The sequence below is a fragment of the Aspergillus aculeatinus genome (assembly GCF_003184765.1).
Source record: "Aspergillus aculeatinus CBS 121060 unplaced genomic scaffold BO66scaffold_33, whole genome shotgun sequence".
Taxonomy (NCBI): domain Eukaryota; kingdom Fungi; phylum Ascomycota; class Eurotiomycetes; order Eurotiales; family Aspergillaceae; genus Aspergillus; species Aspergillus aculeatinus.
Window position 1 is genome coordinate 370,406 of NW_020291502.1, and position 14,713 is coordinate 385,118.

The 14,713-nt window shown below is 51.5% G+C and overlaps 3 protein-coding genes across 3 annotated transcripts; 2 read left to right on the forward strand and 1 right to left on the reverse strand.

The window, feature by feature from the left end:
- Nucleotides 1-11: 11 nt before the first annotated feature.
- BO66DRAFT_472626 (putative AMP binding domain protein) lies at nucleotides 12-6,630 on the reverse strand. The gene is made up of 6 exons (XM_025652964.1): nucleotides 6,380-6,630; nucleotides 6,263-6,285; nucleotides 2,371-6,116; nucleotides 2,104-2,313; nucleotides 1,450-2,053; nucleotides 12-1,391 (listed from the first exon to the last, which is right to left on the reverse strand). Exons 1-6 carry the CDS (start codon nucleotides 6,437-6,439, stop codon nucleotides 500-502), a joined length of 5,535 nt encoding a protein of 1,844 aa, XP_025502526.1. The 5' UTR covers nucleotides 6,440-6,630; the 3' UTR covers nucleotides 12-499.
- Nucleotides 6,631-9,244: 2,614 nt separating this feature from the next.
- On the forward strand, nucleotides 9,245-10,301 carry BO66DRAFT_421496 (40S ribosomal protein uS7; the record flags this gene model as incomplete). Its single annotated transcript, XM_025649962.1, has 3 exons — nucleotides 9,245-9,390; nucleotides 9,647-9,830; nucleotides 9,910-10,301. The coding sequence occupies 3 exons, from the start codon at nucleotides 9,245-9,247 to the stop codon at nucleotides 10,225-10,227; spliced, it is 648 nt and encodes a 215-aa protein (XP_025502527.1). The 3' UTR covers nucleotides 10,228-10,301.
- Nucleotides 10,302-10,782: 481 nt separating this feature from the next.
- Nucleotides 10,783-13,439, forward strand: BO66DRAFT_377282 (SDA1 family protein). The gene is made up of 4 exons (XM_025645743.1): nucleotides 10,783-10,916; nucleotides 11,022-11,057; nucleotides 11,127-11,414; nucleotides 11,473-13,439. The coding sequence occupies exons 1-4, from the start codon at nucleotides 10,870-10,872 to the stop codon at nucleotides 13,364-13,366; spliced, it is 2,265 nt and encodes a 754-aa protein (XP_025502528.1). The 5' UTR covers nucleotides 10,783-10,869; the 3' UTR covers nucleotides 13,367-13,439.
- The last annotated feature ends 1,274 nt before the right edge of the window (nucleotides 13,440-14,713 follow it).

Sequence of the window (14,713 nt, forward strand, 5' to 3'; positions counted from 1 at the left end):
GTCAACAGGATAATGAAGGATTCTTTCGAAGCTAATATAGAAGAATGTGGCTGCCTATCAATGCTATAACATCCGAGCACGTCTTTCTATATCAGGGGTAGTGTCATAGGCCGGGGCGGGGCCCAACAAGAAAAGAAGAAGAGGGGTATGCTATGTACAGAACAATGCATGTCGTTCGTCATGGGGCAGGAGTTGCGGGGGAAGCAAGGGGGCGAGCACATATACTTGTCAGACTGGAAGCAATAAAGCAATATAGGGGTTTTATGATAAAAGGATAAAGCCAATCAGAGTAGGAAGAAGAAGGGAAAGAAAGAGAGGGATGAGGCTTCATGATGATGGGCAGGCTATGCAAAATGGAAAACGGGAAAACGTGAGGTACCATGAAGGTGCTGCAAGTCGGTCAACAAGACACACACAGAGCCGGTTCGGCAGAATAGGCCTCGCAGCCTCGTACAAACAGACTGTTATGTACAGTACAGTGAATGCCGATCGCACTTAACTAACGTTGCTGATAGGGTGTCCCTTCGTGACTCGGAGCGTCGTCAAATCCCAGGGTGGATTGATAAATTAATGCTTCTTGTGGCCAGTCCCCGGAGCTGCGATCTAATGTGTCGGAAACGGGCTTTCGGTTGTATGAGTCGGACCGCGCAGGGAAGTTCCCACTTGCTTGCTGCGGCTGTGGTCCTGAGCCACCTCGATAGGGAAGGTTCTCGCCCATCATAGGTGCTCCTGAACCCGCCTGGGTAGACGAGTCGGCACCTGTCGTGTGGGTGAAATCTCCGAATTCGAAGCCGAAGTCGGGATGACCAATGGCCGAGGGAAGCTCGGCTCCTGTTACGGCAGTGACTCCATTCGTTGAAGCGGTTGTCGGTCGCGAGGGTTCAGTAATCTGTGGAACAGAGGCTATACCTTCAGACGCAGTGCCGGTAGGGCTGCCAATGCCAGGTTCCTGCATGCCAGAATACGAGTGTATGGATGCTTCAGAATGCTCGACAAGAACCGGAGCGGGCGACCGGGGTAAGGGCTCGGTATCCGGTACAACAGTAGATCTGCGAGTGCTGTTGCCCATAGTGCTGCCAGGTTTCGAGCTTCGACTCATCCGGTGCTGGGGTGCCGCGAAGGGGTTCTCAGAGCCTTCCATGTCACGAATGCTGAATTGAGCGATCGTTCGCAATTTTCGGGTAACCCACGAAGCCAGCACCTTACCGCGTTGCTTCTCTCCAAGACGAGATCTAGGGAAGTCTCCGTGGGAAACGAAGGCAACAATATCTGCAACGACTTGGTGCTCGTTGAGAATGGCATCAACAATAACAGGAACAAGTGATGCCAAATAAGCCTTTCTTGTTACCTCGACTACAACCACAATGAGGCCACCCGCTTGGAAAACGGCACTGATGGTGTTAATTAGCACGCGCACATGCAGCAGGAAGTTTTTCGTTGATCACCTACCACCCTCCGGTCACAATATTGCGGTGACATCTCTCCACCGACGACTCGATATCCATCGGGAAGTGGTTCAATCCGTTAACCTCAAAAGTCTCGCCGATTCCACCAAGGACGAAGAGAACTTGCATCTCCACCGGTTGGCCATTAGGACCAATTGGCCTTGTAACTGTGTGGAGGAAGCCCAGGTCTCCCGTCCGAACGTACGCCACGTTGGGGTCTCCATCCACTACCCGTCCGTTGAAGCGCTCCATATCAAAGTCCTGCCTAGAACCATAGAAGGCTTTGGCACAGGCATCGGATTGAATCCAAATCTCACCGTACTCTCCCACATGCGACAAGGTACATGTCTCCGGGTTCACAATCGCTATTTGTGTATTGACTGGCACCATACCCGAGTCTTGTAGAACAAGAGCGGTGGGATCAGTATCCGGGTCGACCGGATAGACAAGTCCCCTACGCAGAGAGCGCAGATCGAGCCATAATTCCACAGGCTCAATGCACATATACGACCTCGTAACTACCATAGGGTTCAAGACGTGGGAGTAGACGATGTTGATCGCGGTGCGGTCGAGACTGGTAGAAGCGAAATGGAGACGCACTTTTTGGTCTATAGTACTATTAGCAAGGTTCCTTCACAAATAGCACAGAGAGGCGCACAAATATCGACTCGCGGTCGTCCTTCTGCAGATATCATCAGGTTTTTCAGCTCTTGCAGCTGGAAACCCTTACCGGCCATGGCGCTCATTGCATAATCTAACATCTGGGCTGTGGCATATGTGTCCTTGATTTTGTACCGGGAGAGGGTGACGAAAAGAGTCATGGGATTCTGGGCGAAATCGACAGGCGAAACTAGATACGTAGGCGCACCTGCAGAGGCCAATCAACACACGTAATTGCCCGTCAGGGTCTATGAGCTTGACTTACCGACATAAATACCCATAAGACAGGTATGGAGGAATCCGAGTCCTAGAGTGCTTCGTACGCTTCCCAAGACCGGCCTCATGCTAGTCATTTGACATGTCTCCTTCTGGACTTTACACATGCCCATAATAGTGTCATGACCGATCTGGACCGAAATTCTCCTTTGGTCAGGAGTCCAATAAGTCCAAACCATGGCTGCCTGACTGCTTTGTTTCCAGGTCTCTTTCGCGGTAAAGCCAAGATCTCTACATCCATGAGACTGTTTAGGAGGCTTCGTGGTGTTGTAAATGGCCGGGACCCCAATTCGTAGGACTTGCGCAGATTGCTTGATATGCTGAGATACCAGCTTCTGCCTCAGGACATGGTCAACATCACTGTTGACAATGATCGCCTTGACTCGGAAGTCATTGATAACATGGAGGAATGCAGGAGCATCTTCAGAAAGACGATTCTGATCAATGGGAGCAAGAGGAACTGCCACCGCGCCCAAGCAGAGACAGGCATGGACTGCATAGACATATTCTTCCGAATGGGTGTACATCAAGATCAAATGATCGCCAGGTCGAACCTTGACCTTGTTCTTCAAGTACATGGCTACAGCAGCAACCTTCAGATCGAATTTCTTCCAGGTGATGCCTTTACCTTCCTTTCCACGACCATCAATGGAACAATAAGCGAGTTCTTCGGCTTGACGAGAAACACGCCATTGAAGAAGATCCACGATGCTAGAAAAGTTGTTCAGTGGTGTAGACGTACGATCATCCATGACGACGTCACGATAGTCAACTCCTGAGTATTGCTTTTCCTGCATTGCAAGCATCTCTTGCCTTGACATAAGTGCAAGTGGAGACCAGATGCCGCCGACGGGATCGACACCGATCGGCAGATTCAGGACTGACCGCTCAACGCCAAACTTGACATGAACACAAGGTAACGATCCATTGTCGAATTCTTTGCGGCAGAGCATGTTTCCAATTTCGCGTCTTCCATTCTTGGTCACACGAGGGAGCGTATTGGGGGCTGTCAATAGAACACAGTAGACGCGCAGATGGTGCTCCTGGTAAAGAATTTCCATACATCTCTCAGCCAGAGACTCTAATAGAACTGAATCCAGCTGCCGTGGAGGACCACCTGAAGTTGTTGGGGCTGTCGAAGCTGCGTATGACTCCAATACGACTATCGGAAGATGTTCCTCATTGACGAAAACATCGAAAGCTGTGCAGTCATGGATCTTCGGGATGTTCTTCAGAATGCTGACAATCAAATGCTGGACAAAGAAGTACCGGTGCTCAACGATCTCCTGTCCATGTTCTACCCATTCCACCTTCTGTCGAAGTCGATCTTCGTAAAGGCCCAGGACGAAAACCTTTCCCTCAATTATACAGCCAAGGAGACCTGTTCGGAGGAACTCCGGCTCAACCAAAACAGGTGTGGGGTTACCTTCCTCAAATTTGTATGGCCGTGCATGGAAGATAGCTTCCGTATGCTTCGGCAATGCCCAAAAGCCTCCTGAAAGAGAAGGCGAGTCAACCCAGATCTCGCCAACCACATTGGGGGTGCACAGCAAATTGGTTTCGGGATCAACCACCGACACTGTAGCATCGGGGATAGGATAGCCGAACGAGCCAACTCTTACAGCGTGAGGCATAGTGGGCGCAAACTTCTTCGCCTCTTCGCCCATGGCTAGAACCACGATCTCGTTGCTCTTCAGAGCCTCCTTGTCCAATAGGACCTCGAGCATTTCAGTCTTTCCTTGTTCTTGCGAGGCAGGAGCGGGAGCAGAAGAGCCACCACCCAAAAGACTGCTACCAAACCCGCTGTTGGTCTCGGTCTTTTCCGATTTCTTCTCTTCCTTCCTGAACCCCTCGCGCTGGCTGGGGTCCATCTCATGCGTCAGAGGGCAGCCCATGCGTTCTTCACCACCCAGCCAATCCCGCACACTAATGACCATGCCACCGTGTTCAGGAAGACAAAGCATTGGAGCGACAATTTCTCGAGCCCTGGGATTGCGCATGGGCCTAAGCCATCGGTCTGCTAGAATTTCATGAAATTCAGGATCGACCGTGAGCGAATCAATCAGACAGAGCTTCACCGACCCAAAATTGGGTTCAGAATTCTTCTTGTAATGTCGCGTGGCCATTGGATCTTGCTGGTAGTTGTATGCTGCGATTTTCAAGCCGGGGTAGTCAGCGGCCATGAGAGTTGCCCTGTATTTAGTGATTAAGTGAGCATAAAGACCAGGTGTCTCTACGGCCCGATCTTCAAGCCAGACAGTGGTGTGGCCCCCGTACACAGTAAGGAGGACGCCTAAAATCATTCCAATGCCTTGTCTGGGATCCAAGTAGCTGATAAGAGTCTCTCCACGTTGTTTCGCTGCGCTCGAAGATGCAGGCACCGTCGAAACTATTGCGCCGAGACAAGCCATCTGATGCATAATCGTTCGATGGCTCATGACAACACCACGCAGGTCTCCGGTAGGGGCCCTTGAAAATTCAATGTAAGCCAGATCGGGAACCACGAGCGGCGGGGTATCGTCTTTCTTCTTTGGGTGGTAGCTGCCAAACTCGTTCGTCTTCCACCATTCTACCCCTCTAGGCCAATTCAACTTTTGGGTTGTGATGTCTCTCTGGAAGCTCTTGAGGTTATTCTCCGTAGTTAGAGCGAGATGTGCTTGCGTGGAAGTCAAGATCAGGTTGAGGCTTTGATAGTCCTCGAGACTGTTTATCGGGACAGCGACAACTCCGGCGATGAAACATCCCATCAGGGCCACAGCAAACTCAATGATCTCGGAGTCGCGGTAGATCAAAGCCACGCGATCACCGCGATAGAGATTGCTCTTGTCCCGAATAACCTGCGCCACCTTCTCCGCGCGACTAGCAAGTTTGTCCCAAGTGATCGAGGCGATCTCCTTTCCTTTCTGGTCTAGGACCCAATAAGCAGGCTGCTTCGCATGCACTCGAGCACGATGCCGGAGAACCGCCGGGATGTTTTCGAAATTAGACATGGGGGTGTTCTTGTCGTGGGGGTCATGAACCGCAAATGGGATGTCCCGAGGTTCCAACGGTAGTAGGTGATCAAGTGCCGGTCCGTGAGGAAGTTCAGAAGCTGGAATCAATGGCGGTGCCATATTTGCCGTAGGGGAAAATGTGTCTGATTGGGAATAGCGATGAAAGCCACCACCGTAACTGTCTCTATAATCGTCCTGTTGCTGGCCAGCAAAATCGGAGAAGTACCCCTGCTGAGAGTCGAGCATGGTCGACTGTCGCGTACCAGTGCCAGATGGCATATCGTAGGCCCCGACAGGCTCATCGTAATGATCGTGCGGAGGGGCCGGATTGAATGCATAGTTCTGACTTAAAAGGGTTGCCGTCCTCGAATTCTCTTGTAGCGGCGGCGCAGGCTGTGCCTTCGGAAGGAAAAGAGAATCATAAGAAGCGGCTGACGGGGCTCTGTCTCCAGGTAATAACATGCTGTCTCGTTCGTATGAACCCTGCGTCTCGCCACTTATCCTCCGATCATGTCCGAAGCCCCCATTCTGAAAACTGTCGCGGCCGTTCGAGAAGGAATCCGACGGCCCACCATGGCTTGTGGAATCGGCCGTAGGGGGTCTGACGTTGAGGATAGCCGGAGGCGGGTGAGTTGAACTGGTGATTGATGAGGGAGCATTTCCGGATGTAGGGGTATTGAGGTCGAGTGCCATATTAGGCCCGAAAAACTGCGAGAGGAGTAATGTGCGCCGTTTCTGATATCTGCGACAAAATTAGTTCATGATCAAGTTGATGGTCTGCCACAAAACGTGTGTCCTGGGATTCTGAATAGATGCTAATGATGTTTGTCCTGAGGGGGGCATTATCCGCGTACACTGCCCGATTTTCGGCACCAACAGGATGCTTACCCTTTCTCGGTGATATCACCTTCCTAATAGTGCAGAGCAAGAGCAAGTCAGCCAAAGAGTTGCCAGTACGATAACCAGGTCCTGGATGGGCAGAAAGCAATGGTGACCGTCTCGTACCTCCAATTCCTTGTCAAGGTCGCGCAGAGCGGACTGCAGCTCAGGATTGTCGTCCGCCATGATCACAGAAGCGCTGAAGGGGGACAAATCGAGGGGCTGTCATTCGAGGGCGCGTACGACTGGGCGTGAACGAAGAAAGATGCTCTCATCGCAGGGTGTTTGAGTTGGCAATACAGGCACTGGGAACAGATGGGGAGAAAAGAAGAAGTCCCCAATAAATGCGGCCTCTTGCGACCGAGGAGAAGCAGTTTGAATGGGGGGATGTGGAGGAGGGGAAGGGGGGGGGATGGGGGGATTCTCTCACGTTCCTCGGAGTGTCTCTCGCTTTCTCCGCGCCCGAAGAGCCACAAAGAGCCACAACGTCACCTGCCGAGTGGGCTTTAATTAGGTGGGAGTAGGGCCTGTGAGGCGGGCCGCAGACGCACAATTGGCACTGTTGGCACAATTGGCACCGCCACACCGCGGGATGATGGACGATGAGGATCTGGGGATGATGTTAAATTAAGGTACTGTACAGTACAAACATACAGCCAACTACGTCCTATGTAAGTGACTGGCGGCTCGTTTCATTCTAGTGGTAAATGCGCTTGACGCTCGTCTTCAGTCACCACGACGACCATAGATGACCCCTGAAAGAACAAATTATCTTGTGTTTCCAGTGACAGGTACGCGTTCTTGTAACAGCCAATCCTCATGTCCGTCCCTCGGTGGTGTGGGAGGGATTTCTGCATGATTTGACTCTCACCGGCTTTTCCGCTACCCGGTGCGGGATGTTCCCCTTTCTGACTTATTTACATTGTCTATCCAAGGTTGGGGAGTTGACCTTCCCTTGCCAGACGGTAGACCTTGGTCCCAACACTAAAATAACTCTGATAAACTGGAAACGAAATTTCACAGCAACCTATGGTACTCTCTTTCGCTTGAATCTATACTTTTTCTATCTTTGAACATCTTTCTACTCTAGCTCAGGTGGAGTCAATGCATGCACCTTGGCGCCGAGATCCACCTAGGGAGAACAATCGACTGGTGAGAATAATAACCACCCCCCTGGTGGTATTGAATCAATCCGATGCCGATTGTGCTGTGTCAACCTGTCACAAGAGTTTCCTCTGGGAAATTACGGGAAGACCAACCCTGCTCATTTCTACCTTGAACCTACCATCCAGCTTAAGACTGGAAGCGGTTCAGAACACAAACTCATGCCTTGAATGAATTTGCTACGAAATGTTTTCTGAATCCAGGGCTGATTATGAGGCACTCGTTTTCGATGACGCGCTCTGGGATCGTCTTCATCACCTTCTTGCGCAATGCTATTATTGAAGTCTAGTCCAGCCTAGTCTGAGCGAGTCAGTCAGCATGGAATGGAGTCCAGCTGGTGTTAGTATAACAGTGACTCTCGGACGAAAAGGCGCTTTGACGACTGAAGTCCTCCACGCAGCGTTCGGAGCTCGTAGGACTATTGGTCACCTGTTATTTACACCTCGGTGGCTTCAAATCAGAGATCGCCTGCTTATGAACTCGCTTCACGTCAACCAGGGGTTGAATGGGGTACATCAAGACACCGCTCATTAGGGCGTGATGATGAGTCTCCCCTCAATATGAATGATGAAGTCGAGATCCGGCCCATTGAGTTTGGTGGGCCAATCACCAGGGAACATTACTTGTAGAACGGAACTAGAGTCCGACCATGCCCTTATGACAAACTAATCCCCAGGTGTCTACATGGTTCGCCTATCTGCTACGACCACTGCGATACGTGCGATGAAAGTCTACTCCGATCAGATGAGCAGAAGGCCCTACCCTGTTCACCAGGGGCATAGAGATAGGCATGATCGTCCTGGTGCTCCAAGTGAGAGGAGGCTATCGGTTCGAGGGCATGAATTCCATGCTCGTAATGCGACCGAGCACAGACCTACTGCTATCGAGCGAGTGCTGGAGTCCTTCAATACCAACATAGAAGAATTTCACTTTTTGCGAGATCGCTTGAAGGGTTGTGCTCAAAGACTCGCTCTCTCCGGCTCTGACCATACGTGGATACAGGCATTGTGACTCTTATAGCGGGAATGAATAATCGTGGTCGTTGATCGCAATTCTCATCCAATCATTCGAGATCTGTCTAGTCAATCTGGTAGGAGATCTATTAACTGGTGCCGCGTGGATGTAGCTTCTCCAATCTGGAAGACATCGTTTTGAGCCATCGAAGGTAAAATGAACTTCGCAGACAAGTGTTTTATCCTAGAATTAAGGACAATCGATTCGTTGAGGATGCCGTGCTATAATTGAGATCCTAAAATCAAGACCAGATACCCCACAAGCGGTCTTTGGTCTGTCTCAAATCGATCCCCCAAAGCAACGAGCGCATGCTGCTGCTGTGTTGACCGATGGTGAAGGACTCTGTCCCAAACGATTGGCCCAAGACTGATATTTCGAGCGTGTACATAGTAGAACTTGGTAACCAGGCTTGGGCGGCTGTGAAGTGATAGGCTGGTATCGATGGCCTTTCCTCCAGCAAGATACAGTCTAGATCATCGAGGATAGTTCGTAACATGTCGGTGGGTTGAAAGCGGAGTCAGATGTGGTTATCTACCGGGTCATCATGGGCTAATAGGCTAATCCTGATCAGGGTTGGTGCACCGGAGCAGACCCGTTAGTGCTGAGTCACATGACACCGCGGGCACCATTGGTGGTCGGCCCTGCCCTAAGCCCACCCACCGCTAAGCGAGTCGCACCTCGAATTTCCGTGGGCTCAGCGACACATTTCAGCCGACCGACTGTATTCGTCGACGTTGCAGGATCACCCAACGACACCGTCCGCCACCCCTTCACGTATCCCTCCCTCGACAACAGGTGCATACGTCGTCCAACATGTCTGAACACGGCGAAGTCGAGGTCGAAAACCCTGCTGCGGCCTTCCAGGTCCTGCCCAAGGATGCTCTTGCCGAGCAGGGCAGCGTGAAGCTGTTCAACAAGTGGAGCTACGAGGATGTTGAGATCCGGGACATCTCCTTGACGTAGGTGCTTCCCATTTCATCGCGATTGTTATTACCACGAAGAGAAGGAACGAATTGGCGCCATGGAGGAAAACAAATCTGCACCAGCCTGTTTGTCGGGTTGGAGGCAACCGTCGATTCGAATCCAAGCAAAACACCGACGCGGAAGGATTTGCGCAAATGGGGCAAAGGAGAATCTTGATTCCGAATGGATTGGACAAGGGAGGACGGCAAAGGCTCGGAATGAGATGTGCTGACTCGAATTTCACGCAACCAGCGACTACATCCAGATCCGCTCCCCTGTCTACCTTCCTCACTCCGCTGGTCGCTATGCCGCCAAGCGTTTCCGCAAGGCTCAGTGCCCCATCATCGAGCGCCTGACCAACTCCCTCATGATGAACGGCCGCAACAACGGAAAGAAGCTCATGGCTGTCCGCATCGTTGCTCACGCTTTCGAGATCGTATGTTCTACCGAAGCACTACTCCACCGACAGAAAACCGAAATCAGCCTTGGAAGAAGGCGCTAACAGTTCGCATTAGATCCACATCATGACCGACCAGAACCCTCTCCAGGTTGCCGTTGATGCCATCGTCAACTGCGGTCCCCGTGAAGACAGCACCCGTATTGGTTCCGCTGGTACCGTCCGTCGCCAGGCCGTCGATGTTTCTCCCCTCCGCCGTGTCAACCAGTCCATCGCTCTCCTGACCATCGGTGCTCGTGAGGCCTCTTTCCGCAACATCAAGAGCATTGCCGAGTGCTTGGCTGAGGAGCTCATCAACGCCGCCAAGGGTAGCTCCAACTCCTACGCCATCAAGAAGAAGGACGAGCTCGAGCGTGTTGCCAAGAGCAACCGGTAAAGTGGGAACTTTGGGCGTATTCTCCGTTTGGTTCTGGTTTTGCGTGTACTGGAGTGGACGGGGGGTTCAATAGGATTCAGTCGATTTGCATGCATCTGCGCGACTGTACATACCTGAAAACAGTCACGGGAGGGAGCGAGATCCTCAAAAATGAGAGAATTGGACGGCTTTCCTTCCACAGTAGTTGAGATGCGATCATGAAGACCTCTGGCTTGTTCGGAGTCAGAACCTACCATTTTTTAACTCTAAACGAAAAGATTTTTTTACCTGTTCTCATGTTCTTTCGGCCATTGTAGTATTTGAACACACTTGATGAACCCCTCAACGGCTCTATCATGTGTATCCTAGATCTGTCTCTACTTATGAAAATTAGTCGTGCGGCAAGCGCAGCAGCGCTTGATAGACAAATAGACAAAATCTGATGTCGCAGGGACCACTGCAGTCCAGTTGTTCCCGCCGCCGTCGCCGCCTTTGGCTGATCGCTTATCGATAGGCCAGAACCCCGTAGCAGGAGAAAAAAAATGTTCTGGGTCTATTATCAGTCACGGGCAGAGCCAACCACCTTCTTCCATCTCCCTCCTCAACCACCCCCCCATCAACCCATATCACTCCTCTAAATTCTCACCATATCCAGTCGCAAATATGGTGAAGAGGAAGTTAGGGGCCTTGGAAAAGGTCGAGGCTGATCTGTAAGTGCTCCTCACTGTCGGACAGAGAAAATTCTACCCGCCGACTCGGAGAGAGGAGAGAGAACTTCATCACGATCTCTGACACATTTTTACCTTTTTTTCCAGGCCTAATCTTCAGCACAAGATTAGAAGAGACCCCAAGTAAGTCATTTTTTTCCGCTACAATGCCCACGACTGCTAGAAGTAAGCTAACCAGGGTGCCTCTGTCAGGTCCTACATCGAAGATTTTCGCGCTCAGCACTACCAATATGAGAGTCACCGCGAGATTTTCATGGCGGCACCTTCGTCGGCCACTGACACGGGTATCATCTCGCTCCGTGAACTGATCGATTTTATCGCCCACGTGGCCGACTGCTACCCTGAAATTACAAAGGACTTTCCTCAGCAACTGATGGATATCCTGTCGCAGCATCACTTGATCTTGCAGGCGGAGTTGCGGGAGAAGATCGTTGGAAGCTTGGTACTTCTGAGAAAGAAGGAACTCTTGGATTCCGCGACGTAGGTCCTTCTCAAATGTTGGCCAATTAAGCGCTACCGCTAATCCGTGCGACTCTAGACTCCTTCAGACACTGTTCCCCATTCTCATCTCAACGCCCAGCAAGACACTGCGCGCATTACTGTTCCAAAAGATCCTGATGGACCTGCGATCTTCCAATGCGAAGTCTACGAATCACAAACTCAACCGTACCATGCAGACCGTCCTTTACAACCTAGTCACTTCCGACCGCACTTCCTCCAAGGGTCTGTGGGCTATCAAGCTTACGCGCGAATTGTGGAAGCGCCAGATTTGGACTGATGCCAAGGCTGTCGAAGTCATGAAGGAGGCTAGTCTTGCTACCAACGAGAAGGTCATTGTGGGCGGAATCCGCTTCTTTCTGGGCGGTGATAAGGAACGTGAAGAGATGGAGGATGAGAGCAGCGATGAAGAGGCCATCGACATGGGCCGAGTAAAGCATATCATCGGCATCAACAAGAAGACCAAAAAGAAGGCTCGCGCTGTCGAGAAAGCCAGAGCAACCGTCAAGCGCCGTGAGCGCAAGAAGAACCAACCCCACCCGCTGAACTTCTCCGCGCTTCACCTGTTGCACGATCCCCAGGGGTACGCAGAAAGCCTGTTCTCCAAGCACCTACAGAGCACCAAGTCTAAATTGAACCTGGATCAAAAGCTGTTGGTTCTTCAGCTTGTGACTCGCCTGGTCGGTTTGCACAAGCTTCACATCATGCACCTGTACTCCTATTTCCAAAAATACCTCACGCCCCGCCAGCCTTCCGTCACTTCGTTCTTGGCTTCCCTTGCGCAGGCCTCCCACGATCTGGTTCCTCCCGATGACCTTGAGCCCTTGGTTCAGAAGATTGCCAACGAGTTCGTTTCCGAAGCGTCGGCAGCAGAGGTCGCATCCGCAGGTCTCAATGCTATCAGAGAGATTTGCGCGCGTCAACCCCTTGCGATGAACGAGACTCTGTTGCAAGATCTTGTCATGTACAGAAAGAGTAAGGACAAGGGAGTGGTCATGGCCGCTCGTGGTCTGCTCAGTCTGTTCCGTGAACTCAACCCTGAATGGCTCAAGAGAAGAGACCGTGGAAAGGAAGCCTCTATGGGCCTGCGGTCGGGAGAGAAGAAGGAGAAACGCTTCGCCGAGCAAGCGGCCGGCGGTATCGAGGGCATCGAGCTGCTTGAGCAATGGAAGGAAGAGGAACGTCGCAAGAAGAGGGCCGAGAAGGGCCTGCCCTCCGATGCGGAAGATGACGAAGAGGAAGAAGAAGAGGATAATTGGGATGCCTGGAATGTCGAGGAGGACGAGGACAGCGATGACTCTGATGGCTGGGTTCAGGTGCAGAGTGATGCTGAGATTGAGCTAAGTGACTCGGATGACGACGAAGAAGACTCGAAACGTCCGAAGAAGAAGGCCAAGTCGGATGAAGAGACTGCTGCCGAGACTGCTGCGGAGGCGACCACCGAAGAGTCCCAGGCACAGAAGGAATTAGACCAGAAGCTCAGCCTGGCAGCTACTCGCATTCTTACGCCCGCCGATCTGGCGAAGCTGCAGGAGCTACGCACCGAAGCAGCTGTCAACGCCCTTGCGGGCGTGAAGGGGCGTCAATCTGCCAGCAACCGCCACCACGACGACCCCCTGACGGCTGAAGAGATCGAGGGTCTGGCAGCTCTGTCCGCCGGCAAAGCCACGCGCGAGGAACGCATTGCTCATGCCAAGGAGGGCAAGACCGATCGGGCTGAGCACAAGAGTGTGACCGCCAAGCGCAAGGAGAAGAAGGATGCACAGGGCAAGAGTACTACCAACAAAGAGAAGGCTCGTAAGAAGAACTTCCTCATGACCTTGGGCAAGGCGAAGAGCAAGAACAAGCGCAGTCTGGTGCAAACGCGAGCGGTGTTGAAGGCGCACCAGGAGCGGGCCAAGCGTGGTGGTCGCAGGGGAAACACTGGCAATTGAGGTATATCTTGATGATACCCTTGTTTTATTTCTGAATTGTAGATTGTCGAGAAGCTTGCAAATTATATATTACTCTGCTTATCCGAATGGCGCCGTTCATTATACATAGGATACGTGACACCCTGTAGTATTTATGTGAAGAGCTTGACTGCCAGAACAGCAGAGCGCTCCGAACGGAGAAAAGAACATCCAGATACTGCAGTGCGTTTCTAGGGAGAGTGGCCTCTCTCGCACCTTGCTTGATGACTGGATCATCTAAATTTTGTACAAGGGCAATCAGATGAACCGCATCTTGCACTGGCCATTGCTGTCTCTCCTGTGCCCTATGTAAGGAGTAAGTAGGGTGTACCTAAGTGACTGCCATACCCTTGGTGGTCTAATCCTCAACGCTATGTAGCCCCCGAGCTAGGGTTGGAAGCTGCAGAACTGAGCAGGTAAGAACCGTGGGGCTGTCAGCCTTGAAAGGGCTTTCCCCAAGTGAGAAAACTCTCTCGGGTCGTGTCGAAGCAACGTCGCCTTCCTACCTTACTGGCAAGATAAATTACAGATGATGCCCTAATCAGCCTGGCCGTTTCGGCATCATTCCATAGATGAAAGTATGTGAAACGGAACCCTTGAAGAAAATAGACGGCGAATTCATTCTCGTATTCTTGTCAAGACCTGAGTAGACCCATGACTTCTTGACATTCGAGGCCTAGAAAGGTGATGTTACAAGTAGATGCACCATAGGCTTTTCAAGATCCTCCTATCATTTCACGACAGCTTTCTTCAAGGATGTCTACCTGCCCACATAGTAGCATCATGTAAGATTTTTTAGACCCGTCCACATGGACAGTGCGATGAGCACGCTGGAGCTTTCGTTCCGGTTTGAATGCTGGTTCATGGCGTAACAGACTGGCCGTAGCTAAGCAAGAGCAGGCGACGCCGATACCATTCTAGCTCCATAGCAACTTCCTGAGATATATTGGTCGTAGATGAGCAAGAGCAGGCGGCGTCGATGCCGTTGTTGTTCAATAGTAACTTCCTTAAATATCATGAATTAGATTTTACGTCGTTGCTATTTATCTTGACTCTTTCCTGGGACTCCCTCAATTCTGTACTTATCTCCATCATCTTCTCTCATCGCCTTGCGTTTTCGAGCAGTCGAATGGGACGTTGCAGCGATCAGAGCAGGCATTTGTCTTGTTTCGATTGAAGATCCATGTCAGCTCACAGTCTAGGGATGATGCTCCTTCAGCTGGCGTGTCCTAGGGTCAAAATGCCTCTCAGGCAGCATCGCATGCGGTTCATCATCGAGGCAAAAGATTTCCTTGTTACGATCTGAGGCCCCGGCCAGTGAAGAAAACG

Excerpts from the sequence above, each read along its gene's own strand:
- BO66DRAFT_472626 (XM_025652964.1), bottom strand. The coding sequence starts at position 6,439 with ATGGCGGACGACAATCCTGAGCTGCAGTCCGCTCTGCGCGACCTTGAC. Across the intron at positions 6,286-6,379 it reads ACCTTGACAAGGAATTGGAG|GAAGGTGATATCACCGAGAA; the intron begins GTACGAGACGGT and ends CTGCACTATTAG. Across the intron at positions 2,054-2,103 it reads ACGACCGCGAGTCGATATTT|ACCAAAAAGTGCGTCTCCAT; the intron begins GTGCGCCTCTCT and ends ATAGTACTATAG.
- BO66DRAFT_377282 (XM_025645743.1), top strand. The coding sequence starts at position 10,870 with ATGGTGAAGAGGAAGTTAGGGGCCTTGGAAAAGGTCGAGGCTGATCT. Across the intron at positions 10,917-11,021 it reads GAAAAGGTCGAGGCTGATCT|GCCTAATCTTCAGCACAAGA; the intron begins GTAAGTGCTCCT and ends CTTTTTTTCCAG. Across the intron at positions 11,058-11,126 it reads AAGATTAGAAGAGACCCCAA|GTCCTACATCGAAGATTTTC; the intron begins GTAAGTCATTTT and ends TGCCTCTGTCAG.